Here is a 16,185-nt window from a genome sequence, read left to right as displayed (position 1 = left end):
GTAATACCTAATAACTCTAATTAGCCAATCAGAACTAAGTGGTGTGGTTGAAATATGTGTAAAATCGGCATAGTAAACTGATATTACATTATAAAAATTAAATAAAAATATAGAAAGATTTAAAAGATTTAGAAAAGTGATATCGAATCAATTTAATCTACGAACAATCGTGAGAAACTGTAGTAATTATAAATAAACAAATGAATGAATGGTATACGTCCAGCCGACACGTTGATAAACAAAATGCCCTGTTTAAACAAGATGTTTTCAATTTGAAAATATTGTTAGTGGAGACTAATTACTTTCTGATACAGGAAATTTTATTTTATATAAAACATCCGCGAACTAACACAATTACTAACGGCGGCCGTCACTTTCATCGCAGACACATTTAGACGCGAAGTGAGTGGCCAGTTATTCGTGAGGTTTCTACTACTATTTGCATATTCACCGACTTTCTAATGGACGATACGGCCCTCTTGTCGCAATCGTGGTGAGGTAACACAACACATTTAATTATATTATGTTCCTGTAATACAGAAAATTTATTCCACCTGCACGCTTTGTTTGCAAATCACCTATGCTTTTCACCGTCTGCAGTTTGATATTACATTAATGTAACAACGCTATTACTTTGCTTTACAATTCTCTTATTATAGTTTTTACCAGACTACTGAACCGCGGAATGCACTCACGCTCGCCAAGCAACATAATTATTAGCGCTGCATTGTTTCTAATCACTTGATTTATATGCACTCGCAAAAATTCCTGTCAATAAAGTGCTAACAAACATTTCAGTATTTTCCATTACGGTTAATGAACTATTTACTTGTTAATTGTCATGCGCGTGCTTACTGATTAGATTAATACGGCTAACGTCTGCTTAAATCTACAAAAACAAGTGGTTTCTTATCAAGTTTTATTTCCTGAATATTTCGACCAAATGATTTAAAATTTTTATGTTTTAACGTAAACTTTGATACAACATTCAGTATATTACGTGTTCCGAGGTTGAAAAATTTTATACATATAATAAAACATATCGATTGAGGGGAGTGTATTTGTAAGGATTCATTTTATAGTGCCGTTCTCTTCATGATATCTGTTCGACCTTCCGTAGGAGGAGGGGCGCCTCTCACCGCCGACGTGACTGCAACCACGGCCTTACATCGAGGCTGTATCGAAACCTCTACGTAACGAAGCTCTTTCCACTGGTTACCCAACGATAGGATAGTCGATAAAATTATAACCTGCAGCCACTGATCACGTGAACACTATACCTACACCTTGCGCAATAAGTAGCCGACTCATTGACATAAAAGAAAAAAATATACTAGACATTCACTTCAACTCACTGAGCATGGTTATGCTTTTAGTATCCAAAAATGTTGAAAGTTTATTAGGTTGTCATGATGATTATTTAACAGATAAAAAATCGAAAACAATGGCAAGTAAAAGGCATGGGCATTCTCGTGAGATGTTCGACGTCATTGTGCGAACATTTACTTTTACTAAACGACAAACAAACATCAACCCGTGGTGTTACACACTGGCCCACTTTTCACTTTTCATACTAAAATACCTCACCAACTATAATAATTACAATCTGAACTGTTAATCTCAAAATAGACACGATACATATTTTCGTCCGTATTATGTTATCTTAACTCGCTTCCCAAAAATAGTCGAGATGTTTTTAGGCACACAAGATAATTTAATTTAGCTGACCCGATTCTATTTCACATATTCAGTATATTAATTATTTATTGTTCTTATTTAAAAAAGGTTAATTGAAAACAATAGAGTGATAGTCAGTTTAAAAGTTTAAAAACGAGCAAAGCGTCGCATCTAGACAATGTCGCAAGTATTTAGATCAAGGTGCGAATCGCGTATTAGAGAGCCGAGTTCTGTGAGGGCTTTTTATGTGTCTATGTTTAAAGAATAACACTACGCTTGTATTTATTACCTATTTGTAAACTTTCTCGAAAATATTAAAATTGCAAATACATTCATTAAACTGAGAAATAAACATTTAGTCACAAGCAAAAGTATATAACGTTTAATACAACACAATCAGTTGAGCTTGTACTTAGCAAACACAAGATACAAATTATGTTGAATGTAAATAATACAACCTTAATCTATCAAGTATTAGTTCAAGATTACAGTTTTAATTGTTCTACGGAGATTTCCTACAGAGGATGGGTGTGAAATTGTATCTAGAACAATCACGTAGACGCGGCGCCGACGCGGCCTGACGGGCACCACGCCTCCCTCGGTCATACTATATCAACGCGCGTAAATACTCAGATAACACTATATGCACATTATGGTTACATCTTTTTAAATACAAAACTATCGTAACCTAACCAAACATGTCTGAGCCATGCTATACCGGTTGGTTTTGGGTTCTGAGTTTCATTCATACTTAGTTTCAATAACAGTATTCGGATATAATCCTTGATCTCTTTAATGGTTTTTCTTTCAGTATGCCATATTTTTCTTTACAAAAGGACGCATGTATGTTACAGATAATATTGAAATGGCGATCAGTACACACAATAAAGCAGACAAATTGACTGTGAAACAGCTTCGTGGTTCAATTAATAAATCGTATGACTACCACGAGACGCACCTTTTTATTGTCACTACGCGGATACAGTTACCTACTAAACTGTACGGATTTATTAGGGCCTGTTTAGCATTGCCAGTAACCGCGAGTGAAATACAAATTAGGTATAAATTGGGTTACATTTTTGGCTGGCTAAAAGACCAGAAAATTCTTAACGACAATAGAGACATGTTTTATGGTATTGCGGAAAAACGAACCCAACAAACCATAAACAAATACGTACGATACAATTAAAATAATCAAATTAAGGAGGTCCCTGTTTAATGTACTGGTGATATTGGAGGGTAATTTTGTGGGCATCAAAACGGTTATTTTAAAAGAAGATTACAAACCAAAGAATATTGAAACATAGTCAATAGTCGAAATGGTTACGAGATTGTACATCGCCCTTCGTAAAGAAAAACTTACGTTTCGTATTGTTTTTATGGAATCCCAACAATTTATAACATTTACAACGGTCTGTATGAAAATAAGTATACTATATTTGCTAAGCCAATGAACACGAATGTCACCGTTTACCCAATTTGCGGCGAGCTGTAAAAATTTCACTTTCGTAAAACACGTTCCGATTTGGGCGATAGAAGTAATCTTAGATACCGAAGTAAATGGTCATTCAGGTTTAAAATCAAATCTTCGAACTCATACTACATTACGCCGATGCAGGTCAAGTCAGTTATACAAATTAACAAAAGAAATTAAGCGGTGCAATTAGTTATGTCTAGGAAATTAACCACAACCACGTAACTTAGTAGTTAGAGTTCAGTTAATAAGATTTGTTGTATAACGGGTATTACGCGGTCGGCCAGCTTGGCAAAACCATTGTGGAAGACCGGTTCCTTTTTATTACGCGGTTCTCACTTGACATAAATGGAGACGCTCCTGAAAACAATTCGATCGTTATGTTAAGGCAGCCATTTAAGGCAAGTTAACTTTTCATTTTAAAGAAGGCTTCATTCACAAGTTCAACCTGAATTTGCCTTTATTTTGACCTATATTAATCAATCTGTATAAAATATTACTTTTAGCTAAATTTATTTGAGATCCCACCGCGTAGGTAGAATCGTATTATACTTTTACGCCCGAACCCAATAATTAATCCACAATCTGAGATCGAAAACAATCTGAAATCAGACCGTGACAGTCGATCGATCTCGTATCTGCATCCTAATAACCAAACCCTACGAAGATAATCTATTTTTGGCGACAGAATGCAATCTCTTCGCTCTTTACGCTCATATTTCATAATCAATATAAACCAAATAAAGTAAATAAAACCGTACAAATATGTAATATTAAAATATACATGTATATGTTTAAAACATATCAAATATATTTTTATTTATTTTTAAAACTGGTGTATGTTAAAATCTTTAGATATGATATTAGGACAGTTGAACTGTCATTTTCATATAAAGGTCTATCCACATACACCGATCCGACCTACCATGGATAGCTTGTATCGACAGATGACTATTACAATCCGGTTGGTTATTGGCACACTCTTTTTTTCGATATTTGGATTAAGATATTTATCTCAGTTGGTCAAAAATGGATTAAGATAGGTTATTGGGTTTGGGCGTTAGTTGTAAGAAAACAATGGTGATATGGACATATTGTTTTTTTAATTAGGTTACGAACTAACGCATTTTGAGCTGATGAGACAGTTTTTCCTACTTTTTAACGGCCAGCCTTAATTGCTCCTGTAATTACCGGAAACTAAGACGACGTGACATCTGTCAATGTGTGCGTTACGGCCTAATATGTGTTTTTAGGTTAAGGCTAAGTAAGACTTGCATGACAATAGATGACCAATAAATCGATATCTGGCGAAATAAATTTTTGTAAATTAAGTTCAAAATATAGGCGTAAGAGAGCGGTAACTTTTACCAAGTTGCGTAATGTTCCCTGCCAAGTGTAATTTAGTATCGGCGCAAGTTGAGCTTTCGTAATATGCCTAAGATAGAGCCTAGAACTGCTTTGTCTCATTGTAGTTGCAAATATGATAACAAACTTTGCTAACTAAATATCACAAGACACTTTACAGCGAGGTTGGCACTTTAAAGGTTATCTGAGAAATCGTGAAACTTTAAATACAATTTAAATAAAAAAGAGAAAGGCTTTTTAATAAATAAAACAGATAGACTAAGGTGTTACATAATTATAAATTATATAGAATCTGCATAGAACTCATACTAGATAATCTGCTACTGCAGCATTACTGACTACCAAAGTATTAATTAGAAAGTCGAAATTATGTAGTAAATAAATGACAAAAAATTAATAATCAATTCGTGAGATACTTTTGAAAGACGAATAAATGTAAACATATCGTATCAGTTTTAAATACATTCATCAAAAACGTAACTTATCATGTAAATTACTTGGAAATTAGTTGCCATATGTTTTTTTTTAAGGCGCTGTGGTAAGGGAAATTGTAGAATTAAAGGAGGTGAAGTAGGGAAATGGCGCGGGGGCAGGCTTCCCACTGCGGGGAGCCCGCGCCTTTCCCCGCGTGCTAACAGCCTGATTCTGCACCGACGCGCCGTCCGCGCGGCCTTATTCCGGTCAGTTATCCGATATTGCCGGGATTTCCGAGATCTGAATATTTTATTAGGTATTATTTTATTAATGTAAAATGAAGGTAAGTATGTAAAATAACTCTTGCTTATAAACTTTATACAAGGATTACATAATATGCAGGGTGTTGCAAAAAGGGTATACTAAGCCGAAACCTACGAGTGCAGCATGTTATATCTAAGCCCGGAAATGAAATCAGAATGTCAAAATTCGCGAAAAAAAAACATTTTCCATAGAAACTTTGTTGGTCACGTGACTTTTTTACTACGGAGAATGATTTTTATATTTTATTAATTAAGTTAGAGATGTACCTATCTAATAAAACTTTCGACTAAATATTCAAAAAAGTTAAGAAGTCAAAATAATAATGCCACTTCACTGTTTCTATCAGTAGGTCTGAAAGTGACAATTTCAAACTTGAGAGGAGTTTAACTTTAATTGGTTTACAGTTTGTACTTTGTACCGTTATTTTATTTTTTGCATCGTAAGAGTTAAATTTGACTACCAGTGTCATATTTATCTAGACACCTCTGTACAATCAATATCAGATAATTGGAAACAAAGAAATAATACGACACGTAAACTTAAAATAATTTAATTTCTATGTATCATATATACATATATAATATAGATATATGTCGCAGGTTTATGATAAAATCACATATTAACATTAAGAATTATGAATACTGAGCACGAAATCAATATAAATTTAAATTTGTTACAATTCTTCAAAAGTAAGTTGCCTACTACAACCGATAATTTGACATCGTCCAGTTTCTTCACTCTCCTCATTTTGTGATGAACAATCATCAATAGTTGATGCTTCGTTATCTCTGAGTTGATTCACATTATCAGTTCTGACTAATAACTCTTCATTTTCTCTAAGTGGCATTCCACGAGCTCGACGAGGGTCAACTATTTCAGGTAATAGCCAGTCCATATAAAATGTTAATATTTTTACTTTCATTTTCGTCTCCCAGAAAACGTCATCTTTATTTATTATTTCTGTTTTGAGTGGCTTGTTTTCACCACTCCACACAGCAAACAAGCATTTCTTTTTACGTGTAACATGGAGTTGCCCTTGAACTTGATAAAACCAGTTACAGTTTTTGTTCAATTTTATTATGTCTTCTTTTTTGTCATATCTCCATATCTGTATTTTGTTTTCCCTTATAACTTTTTCCAGACTGTTCTTATAAGCCACTTTAGGACATTTAACTTCTACTGTAGTATCTTGGCCTATCAGGCCATCTGGTGAAGCGCCAACAAAAGGGTACTCGTGGTCCACAAATAATCCGCAGGGCTCAATCATGACTTTTTCTTGACTAGCGAGTTGCTGCAAGGCTAGTTCTTCATTTTCTACGCCATGTGCGATTGCCGCTACATGACTTAAATTGGTTTTATATAAAATATTTTCGACTAACTTGGCTTTGCTACTATTTTCTCTTCTTTTCACCACAATTCCAAAATTTGATGCTGTTAGCATATTTTTTCGTAGTTCAAGCCAGTCATTGCTATCTCTCTGATGTATAGTACTTTTTTGAATTTTTTCTTTGTCCGCAGTTAATTCCCTTAAATTTTCAAGGAATGACTCTTTGGCTTTAATTAGCTCGTCTGGTCCCATATCAGGAGTAGTGCTCTGATCACCATAATCATGTTGAACTGTATGGCATTTCTTTAATGTTCGGTTCTTTTTGTGAGGTTTTCCTTTGTTTAATTTTCTTTTCTGTATTCGTCGTTCTTCGATTTTTTTTAATATGCTTTTAGGACTCTGCCCTAAAATTTTCTTTTGAAGAGAATGTCGTGGATAAGGATTATTAAACGAAACGACTGCAGCAGAACAACGCGCACGATACCCTCGACGAAGGGAGAAATTAATTCTTTTTCCTCCGACAATCTTTGCGATTACGCTATTGAAGCGCTCTACCACATTGGTGTCTACATCCTCAAGCAGACTTCTGGATTTTGAAATAATTGTCTGAATAATCATCTTAATTCTAAACCAGAAGATGGTGTCTTCTATTTCCATGCTACTTTGTGTCGTTTTGTCTTTCGAACAGTAATAGTCCTCGCATTTATCATGGTTACCAAACGCATGGTATATGGAGTTTAGCACTGCATTTCTAAAACTTGATAACGTTTCTGGTTTTTCTTTTTCCGATTTATATTTTTGTATTGATGCGATCACAACTTTACGCATACTCATGATCTTGACTTCTGATAAAGTTTTCCTGTGTGCTAAAGGATATTTTGTTTCTTTGGTTACAGCTCTCAGTTTGTTACACATATTGCGCAATAGATGATTTCTGCATTCTATCTTTTGTACTGTAAAAAAGGGGTAAGGATTACGTGCAAGGATTTTTGAGTAAGTAGCAGAGTCACCGTCTGCAATAATCCTGCTATAGACGATATTATACATCGCTATTGATGTTTCGAATCCTTGGCAAATTATTTCAGCCTCCATACTGCTAGATGACTCTGTATAATTTTTATAGCACGCGTGTTCTGGTATCGTTATTTGTTTTTTTTCGGCACGAGCACACACGAGGCAGTATTTATTTTTAATACCTATAAACAATACTTCACCAAATCTGCGACCCACGATGGCTGCGGCACCGGACAATGCTTTATAATTATTGCCGTAAGACCGCGAAGACCAACACCCATCGGCATATACATCTATCATAGGAACACCGTCTTTGGTCAATCTTCCTTCAGCTGTCGCAGCATCACGTTCACGCATAGCAGCCGCTTCCATAGCTTCGACAGCTGTTGTTTCCCATTTTTCATAAATGACATCTTGAAATTTACAATAAGTTTTTTCTGAAAAAATGGGTACATTCATACACGCTGTTATTTCTTGAAACTGTGAATAGCCAATACCCGCAGATGTAATTCCTGTAACCGCCGCCAAATTTACGTCGATATTTTCTTCGCTAACAGGATCTTCGGATGTGATAAGAAAGTCTTTTTGACACATGTTACATCTAAACTTATATTTAGATATCAAACCATTTCTGGTTTCCCCGATTAGTGACATTTCATTAAAATTACAGTTAAACAAAGAACCATGGCTGGATATTTTTTTAAGCTGCTGTATAAAGTGCATCATATCTACAATTCTCCGACCCTGCATTGGTAAGTTTGTATCTTTTTGCGATTCAGCCTCTGAAATATACGGCAAGTCATCTGTTGTTTCTTCCTGCATTGTTACATAGTTACTTTGTAGAGATTCAATAACATTTGGCACGTCTTCGGATGTTCCTCTAAAAAAAAAGTTGGTTTCAATTAAATATCACCGGACAAGTGAGAAATTTTTGAATATTATACATATTATGCAATGCTACTCGAGCTTACGGTTTTGCCGGCGGCGGGAGTGAGGGCGGCTGCGGTGGCCGCGGTGGGGGCTGCAGCAGCGTCGGCAGCGGTATGTTCTCTTTATTAGCATTACTATCTTCATCAGCGTCTAATCTACGTCTTCTGGAATTATAAATATTTGGTATTTATGTAGGTACCTATCGTATGTGTATGGCATGTGAACCAGATAAGTGTAGTGAGTAATTTCTTTCCTGAGTTCCTTGAGTGAGCTAGTTACACATAAAGCACTCACGCCTATCATCACGTACGGCGTAGGAAGAGGTGAATTGCTGCACCCACTTTTAGACGGCGTTATAGGGGCAGGTCTATGAAATGGGTCTATATTACTATGGTAAGTTTGTAGGTAGGTTGGTAGGTAGTAGTAGTATAGAATATAACTATGTATATCGTACATCAGAAAAACATAAATAACAAGAGATATTACTCGTATAGCTAGATAGTACACAACAGGCCTCTTTGGGTGGAGGAGGGACTTATAAGTAGGTAAATGAGTGAGGCATACAAAAATATTATACAGAAATTGTGACAAATTTATTTTAAAATAAAACACATAAATACGTTTAGGTAGATATATAAGTGGTACTTACTTTATTACGTTAAGCATATGTTGAGCAGCTTTTTTTCTACAACTTAGGCTCTTCCTTTTCTTGTTGCATTTATTTCCCATTTTTGCGAAGTCACAAAATTATACTTAGTAATTAGTCACGGATCAGTTTCTATCACACTTCACCTATTAAATTTACAAATGCATTTCTTTTTTGCAAGCTGTACTTTTCTATTCTTGGTGACGTCACGTGGCTCTTAATGTGACAAGGTTCCTGCGCATTAGCAATTTGCAAGGATAGTAACATTAAGAATTATTAATACTAAGCACGAAATCAATATAAATTTACATTTGTTACAATTCTTCAAAAGTAAGTTGCTTACTACAACCGTTAAAATTATACTTAGTAAATTTATTAGTCACGGATCAGTTTCTATCACGGAGCGCAAAGCGACACAGGTTTCTCGTACGAAGGCTGAAGCCAGACTGATTTGGGAGCCGGGAGGCGCGGCGGTCCAAGTAAGAATGGTTTCAACGCCTGCTATATCAGATAATCTTGTTTAAAAGTGTAAATAATGAATAATTAAAAAAAATAAAACAGTCACTACCTACAGAATGTTGAGTTCAATAATTATGAAAAGTTTTATGATCTAATTCGAAGTATTTATTGAATACTATCGGTTTATTGTACAATCTTAGAGGTCACTTTGCAATTTTTTTCTATCGAGAAAATTTAATAAAATTGGGATTTCGACTTAGTCACTAATTAGTATTAGTTCTCAATTTTATCATATATTTATCACAATGTGATCAATTCAGTATTATGCATAAGAATTAAATAAATAAAAGATTGAAAACTCGGCACTAGCCTTCCTACAGCGCCTTAAGACTAAACTCATCAAGTGATCCGTTTGAGACCCCCATCAGACTATCCCTAAGGAGAGTCAACAGTCAAGTTAAAGAGCAGAAGGTAATAAAACGATTTTGCCTTTCCATTGTATCTTTGGTGTAGTAAGTAGTAAATAGCCGTTAATTACAATATAATTATATTTCTAAAAACTATATTCAGTGTGCGCATGCGCAGTGTATGCATATCAGTCAATGATAGAAAACCTATACCTACATGTTTTGTTTTGCAATACATTGTTAAAGTATAGCAACGGACAAAGTGTCATTGCAACTGATTGTGCAAATATTATTGTTTCATCAATAATTGACAACTCAAACAAACTCTTATCAAGCTACGAACGAATGTGTCAATTGGGTTACCGCACGTCAGTGATATCAAAAAAACTTATCAAAACAAAACCACTGAGGTTCATTAGTCTTTTTTTACCATTGATATATATATTTGTGCTCACTATATGCATATTCTTAGTGTCATTTGCGAATATTGAATTGATGAGAATATTTTGGCAAAAGTGTCTTGTCAATGTCAAAATGTTACATCCTATTTCTTTGATAAATCGTTGAAAAGGCTTTAGGTCTACAAAGACAACAAATAGAATGACTTCCTGCAACTTATTGAAAGTAGTGATGAGTTCTTACGCACTTTCGCTTCTTTAAAGGAAGAACAACATTAAGACGGCGGAAAATCTCGTATAGCTTTCGAGTCGTTTGAACAGTATTACTGGCCCAAATGCGTAGTAGAAATTGCTTAGTTTCAATATATACTAGGAGCACACGTCTAATCTTCTAATAATCTATATAAGTTATCAGTATTTCGAAGTATCACCTATCACTGCATTGTCTAAAAGGCAAACGGACTTCACTTAGAAGTGTTTATTATTATGTTCACTCAATATTGAAAAACTTATACATGCGCCCTTTATCCGAATGAAACGTGAAATGTTAGTTGGAGGTGCAATCCTCAGGTTATTGGTTAGTAATATAAGCGCTACTGTGCGCGAAGTGAAAGTAAATAGCGAGCACGTTCGAAGTCCCAATAAGACGAGTCGGTCGCCGCGGCTGTCCGCATACCTCAGCAATTACCACGAGGAAATCAAAACGGTTCCGCTGCTCCCAGCACCCTCGCGAACACGACTCGTAATATACTTCTCTATACGTAACTAATGGAGGTGGCCTTATTTACATCTACAATTGTTTAATATTACTATTTTGATACACCATCTTCGCCACAGTCATTTGTCCTTTCTGGCACAATATTTTTCATTACAAAGAAATGAATGCACAATACAACAACACAGGAATATTAGATAAATAAAATTGAAATACTTTTATTAAATGCATAGATTTAAATTATGTGTTTGATAAAATTTTATTTTGGTAGAACCTTTTATTTAAATTCTTGGTAGTCTACATAGTCTTGGGATCAAATCAAAAGCCAAGACCTAGACTAGAATCTATGCCTTAATATTTCCTCGCTAAATTCTAGCTAACTCTGACAGCAGGCATTTCATCTAAAATTCCATTAAATAGAGTTATAACGAAACCTTAATATAAAATATTTTACCTCGTATTATGTACTAACTATATGTTAATATGATTGACTTTTCTATTTTTTACTTACCCAAAATATTTTGTTAATTAATTACATCGTAAAACATTGCTTGATTAGTCAATTCCGTTTATTAAAGACCTCAAAAATGTATGTGATCCGTCGAAATGTCTGTTTTCCCTTTGATATTTGACTTTATAGAAATCAATGTACAATGGGCTATGGTAAGTGATTAAATAAACGTCCTTGATAGTAACGTAAACACTTTTGTTTGATCACGTGCACCATTATAATGGGATTTAAAACCACCTTTGTTCGAATTGAACTTCACTAACAATGTTTTAAGCTTTTATAAAAGTAAGTCTTTATTTAGGTTTCGTGTTTATGAATACTTCATAGATTTAATATTGTTTTTGCAATAGATTACACATATTGAATACATTGTTTCAAGGACCAAGTGCAATTAGTGTAAAGTACTCGTTGTGGGAGTTTTAATCCAAAATAATGCGGGTAGCAGTAAATTCAAATAAGTATTCTTGCTCATAATAAAATGGAGCCAGTTTTCAAGGTTTGCAATAACGGGCCCGTAAAGTGATGGCGTAAATAAAGCGCAGGACATCGACCTGTGTATCAAATTGTAACCAAGTTATTTAATAACACTGTGTGATTACAATGACAGAAGAAACAGCCTTTTTCAAAATTTGCAATAATAGGAAATCATACAAAAAACTACCTAGTCTATTAATACAAACTCCTTAGCTAACAAATTGCAAACTTCTAAGAACTGGTATAGCATTTGTAATTTTATAAAGCATTTATATTAGAATTATGGTTTATCGCACAGATTATGATAGATTGCAAAGATTGCAAACACACGACACGAAAGTTTATAAAAATAAACGGGAAATGTCAATGCTACGCAAAATTACAAAATAGATGTGCTACTAAAGATTAATCGACGTCAATCATGGCAGTGTTGTATTGAATGATAAATTTTATGTTTGTGCCAGTATGAAGTAACCATATGTACTTTAATACCTATTAAAATTAGTAGAGGAAATCGTTACTTTGTTCAAATCGTAAATCAGCCGCAAGCTTCATTACGGCTAAATCGACATATGGGTTTTTACGTCAGGGTAAAGTACCTTAACTCTGGACTAGGGGACAACGGCCGTATCACCTGAGAGGTGGAATCGTAGCTAAGCGACTGGAACTGTTGCTATTTTTACACCGTCCACTCGTATCTTATTTACTATTCTGGTCCCGCGACTCATTGAATCGTGGTTATTATGTGCAAGTTGGATACGAGCCAGCAACTCGGACCTAACACACCGATCGCGAGATATTCGAGGAATGATATTATCTCAAGTGGTTTGCGGAAAATCATCTTTTCTTTTATCGAGCCTTTTTTACAACTTACAAAGTCAAGGATGTAGGGCGGGTTGTTAAGTCGTATGATCGTATGATAAAGAGAAAGAATAGCGTTTAGAATTGAAAGGTTTGTTGAGGGTCATTTACATATGTTGCGGACAAGTGGCGACGAGTAAGAGAGGTGATCACGTCAAACCGGCGGGCGAGAGACGGTGGCAACTAAACCGGTCGAAGGCGCCGCTTGTGCCCGCCGGACAGGGGATAGCGAGGATTATCGCCGTGTAAACAATATTGCATTAGTTACGTTTTTATATGATCACTTAATCAGCGTATTACATGCGGGCTTAGCATTATTATGGCCGCAAGAACTACATACATTTACCATTTAATTAGTTACAGGTGTCACAATTGGCGTGTCTATATAAAACGGACTGATAAAAATACAACTGAATTGGGACAGAATTAATGAAAACCACTTTTAGTTGGGATTAATAAATTTTCGAAATTTTAGATAAAAACAGAGACTTTATAGAGCAACCGCAACACCAAGCAGCAAAACGAAATCGGTAAAGTGGGTCATCATATAATTTCGCAAGCGTATCGAGTGCCGCAAGCGTTAACTGGTACGAGCCTGAGGCAAGTCAAGGCTTAGCGGCGACGTCTGCGTCTCCTGCCTCACCGTAAAGTGCTTTAAGGCCTATATAATAGGCAGGCAGACTGCATATCTAACTACTGAGTTAAATTGATTGTATTAATTCAATTTTTGTAGATTGTCGATTAAATTGATACCATGCAATTACGAAAAGCAATGCATGTTTAGAGCAAAGAAAATATTTGTAAATTTTGTAAATATGAAACTGAGTAATTAAATACCTACCTCTTTAAAATTGAAATATGTTTAAAGTACAATTATGACGTCTAAATGAATCATAACTGTACAAAATTGTTTTGGAGTAACATACGTCGTTACAATCCAATTATTAATAATATTTCTCAATTTATATTTCCTAATAGTACATGATTGTCATGACATTATGTAAAGTTGTACGTGCCTACTTATATCGGAAAAATTCTTAGTGAAAAGCATTGTATTGCAATGTTCCTTCTATTTTAGTGATTAATTTCTAAGAATCAGACTTTGTTTGTGAACGGTAAATATGACGAAATGCATTTGATTTTGACATAAGAATTTGTAAAATATGAATACTTTTATATCCTATACCAAAAATGAACCTTTTATACCTATACGTATTAACAATAAAGGTCACTTACCCCCTCATTTCCGGGCAGGAACTGTATTTTAGGTGTTGCAAATCGGTCCTGAAAGAAAAATGAAAATAAATACACAAATAGAAAAACATCATAGCATTACGATTAACTATCAGAACTAGTGGAAAAATATGTGCATTAGTGATATTTATACTTTAATCAGTACTAATATGATAAAGAGATATATATTGCAAGTATATAGTAAACTCTGGAACAACACCACTGATTTTGAATATTATTTCACCACTAGAAAGTTATATCGCTTACTGAGTGACGTAAGGTATTTGATAAAGTAATTACCCATTTATATTTTCTTTGGGTTCACGTTGAGAATTATAAGGTTACAATAATTGAACTATGAGATAAAGTTTTAATTTATTAAATAGCTTTTTCACAAAAGCAATGAAGACAGTCGTCCAGGCAACGGCTAGGGTACGGTGTACAGGATAAATGGGCTTAATGAAGTGGGAAAACCGCTAATATACAAAGAAATCTATTGATCTCTTTGTATGTTAGAATCGATGCCACTATTAACGCCAACTAAGCATAGAGATACACCCGATTCTGCCTTCTACATCTTGATGCATTGAATCCTTGCGTGACGCGCATACAAATATTAAGACACAACAAAAACTACATATTATATATTTTATATATGTATTACATATTAAATTAAATATATGTATTTACTTTGTAAAGTTACGGTCACCCAACATATCTAAGGAATCACCACATCTAAGTAAATTTTAAGTGTCGAACGTAATGAACTGCTTATTGGTTCGGTATTTACCCTTGTCTTTAATTAAAATTGTAATTAAAGGTGTAGCGCTATTTTAGCATGTGCATAGGATATATAATATATGAAAAAAATATTAAACTTGCAACATTAGAATCGTCGATTATTGCGACATTGAAATAAAGTTGATAATAACATACATAACATATAATCGTGATGTTCAGTTTTACTATGTTAAATCATAACTAGGTAGAAGCTTGTAATTTACTGTATTAAACTGTAACTGTAATGAACTCCTTAGTAGGTATAATTATTATAAGAATTAGAAATTCGATAGTAGTATGCGAACAAAAAAGCCAACAAAGTCTGCAAGTAATTGCACAACCGGCGACGGTCGAATGCGAGAAACATAACTAGGCTGGGCAACGACGATGATGTAAACTTAAAAATTGCTTTAGTTACTTACTTAACAAGCGAGCTCAATGTGAAATTTAGTTGCATCGCGCCCATGCAAGAGGGGATGACCCGGAACTAGCATTCATGGCCACGGTATCTACCTATTACTTGTCTTATAAAACACTGCACTTGTCTTTAGATTGTTTACAATAAAATACAAAAAATTATATACATTATGACCATACTAAATCGTGATCTTAAAACATTTTATATGAAACCAGTCGAATGCCGAACCGGTCGTGTTGGCAAGGTCGGTACACATATTTAATGTTATTCAATTATTCAAAAATATTTAATTGTCACAATACATTAATTATTTTAGAAACCAAGTAATAATTACATCAGTGTAATCGCAATAAAAAAAACTCATTTATTGCTAATAGAAAATAATGATAAAGAAAACGTATAATATCAATTAGCTATCAAGCGTCATGTTATGTAAAAGTAAATTACAAATTGTATGAACTATATATTTTTTACTATGAATAACTATAAATTTTACAAAGCATAGGAATGGATTAAATTTAGTTCCTAATTAAGTTACGCTATCTACAAGTCATTATGTATTTTTAAAATTAACTAATTTTAGCCTTGGTTGGAATTGCTACGAGTTACGGTGAAGCAATAAAACAAGACAAATTGACCTTAGCGAAATACAAGTGACCTTTTTCGGAAAAGTATTTTGCAGCAGATAACATATGTATAGGATTTATTTTGAAGCCTTTCCAGTAAAACTGTTATATTCTAACACTAAATTATTTGTT

The 16,185-nt window shown here is 34.3% G+C and overlaps 2 protein-coding genes across 2 annotated transcripts in view; both read right to left on the bottom strand.

Annotated features, from left to right (window-relative positions):
* Positions 1 to 16,185, bottom strand: part of LOC110996668 (RNA polymerase II elongation factor ELL2) — a 38,845-nt gene that overhangs the window by 17,275 nt on the left and 5,385 nt on the right. Inside the window, exon 2 of the mRNA XM_022264472.2 lies at positions 14,233 to 14,280. Coding sequence (XP_022120164.1) covers positions 14,233 to 14,280 — 48 coding nt within the window. The remainder of the gene's footprint in view (positions 1 to 14,232; positions 14,281 to 16,185) is intronic.
* LOC123689207 lies at positions 5,795 to 10,012 on the bottom strand. The gene is made up of 3 exons (XM_045628389.1): positions 9,175 to 10,012; positions 8,567 to 8,689; positions 5,795 to 8,475 (listed from the first exon to the last, which is right to left on the bottom strand). The coding sequence occupies exons 1-3, from the start codon at positions 9,252 to 9,254 to the stop codon at positions 5,928 to 5,930; spliced, it is 2,751 nt and encodes a 916-aa protein (XP_045484345.1). The 5' UTR covers positions 9,255 to 10,012; the 3' UTR covers positions 5,795 to 5,927.

The sequence above is a fragment of the Pieris rapae genome, chromosome 5 (genome assembly GCF_905147795.1).
Source record: "Pieris rapae chromosome 5, ilPieRapa1.1, whole genome shotgun sequence".
Lineage (NCBI taxonomy): Eukaryota > Metazoa > Arthropoda > Insecta > Lepidoptera > Pieridae > Pieris > Pieris rapae.
Note: the sequence above shows the minus strand (reverse complement) of the source record. Positions and strands in the feature narration are given on the sequence as shown.

Coding starts and splice junctions, on each gene's coding strand:
- LOC123689207 (XM_045628389.1), bottom strand. CDS start 9,254: ATGGGAAATAAATGCAACAAGAAAAGGAAGAGCCTAAGTTGTAGAAAA. Junction 8,690..9,174: donor CATATGCTTAACGTAATAAA/GTAAGTACCACT, acceptor TTATAATTCCAG/AAGACGTAGATTAGACGCTG. Junction 8,476..8,566: donor CTCCCGCCGCCGGCAAAACC/GTAAGCTCGAGT, acceptor CTTTTTTTTTAG/AGGAACATCCGAAGACGTGC.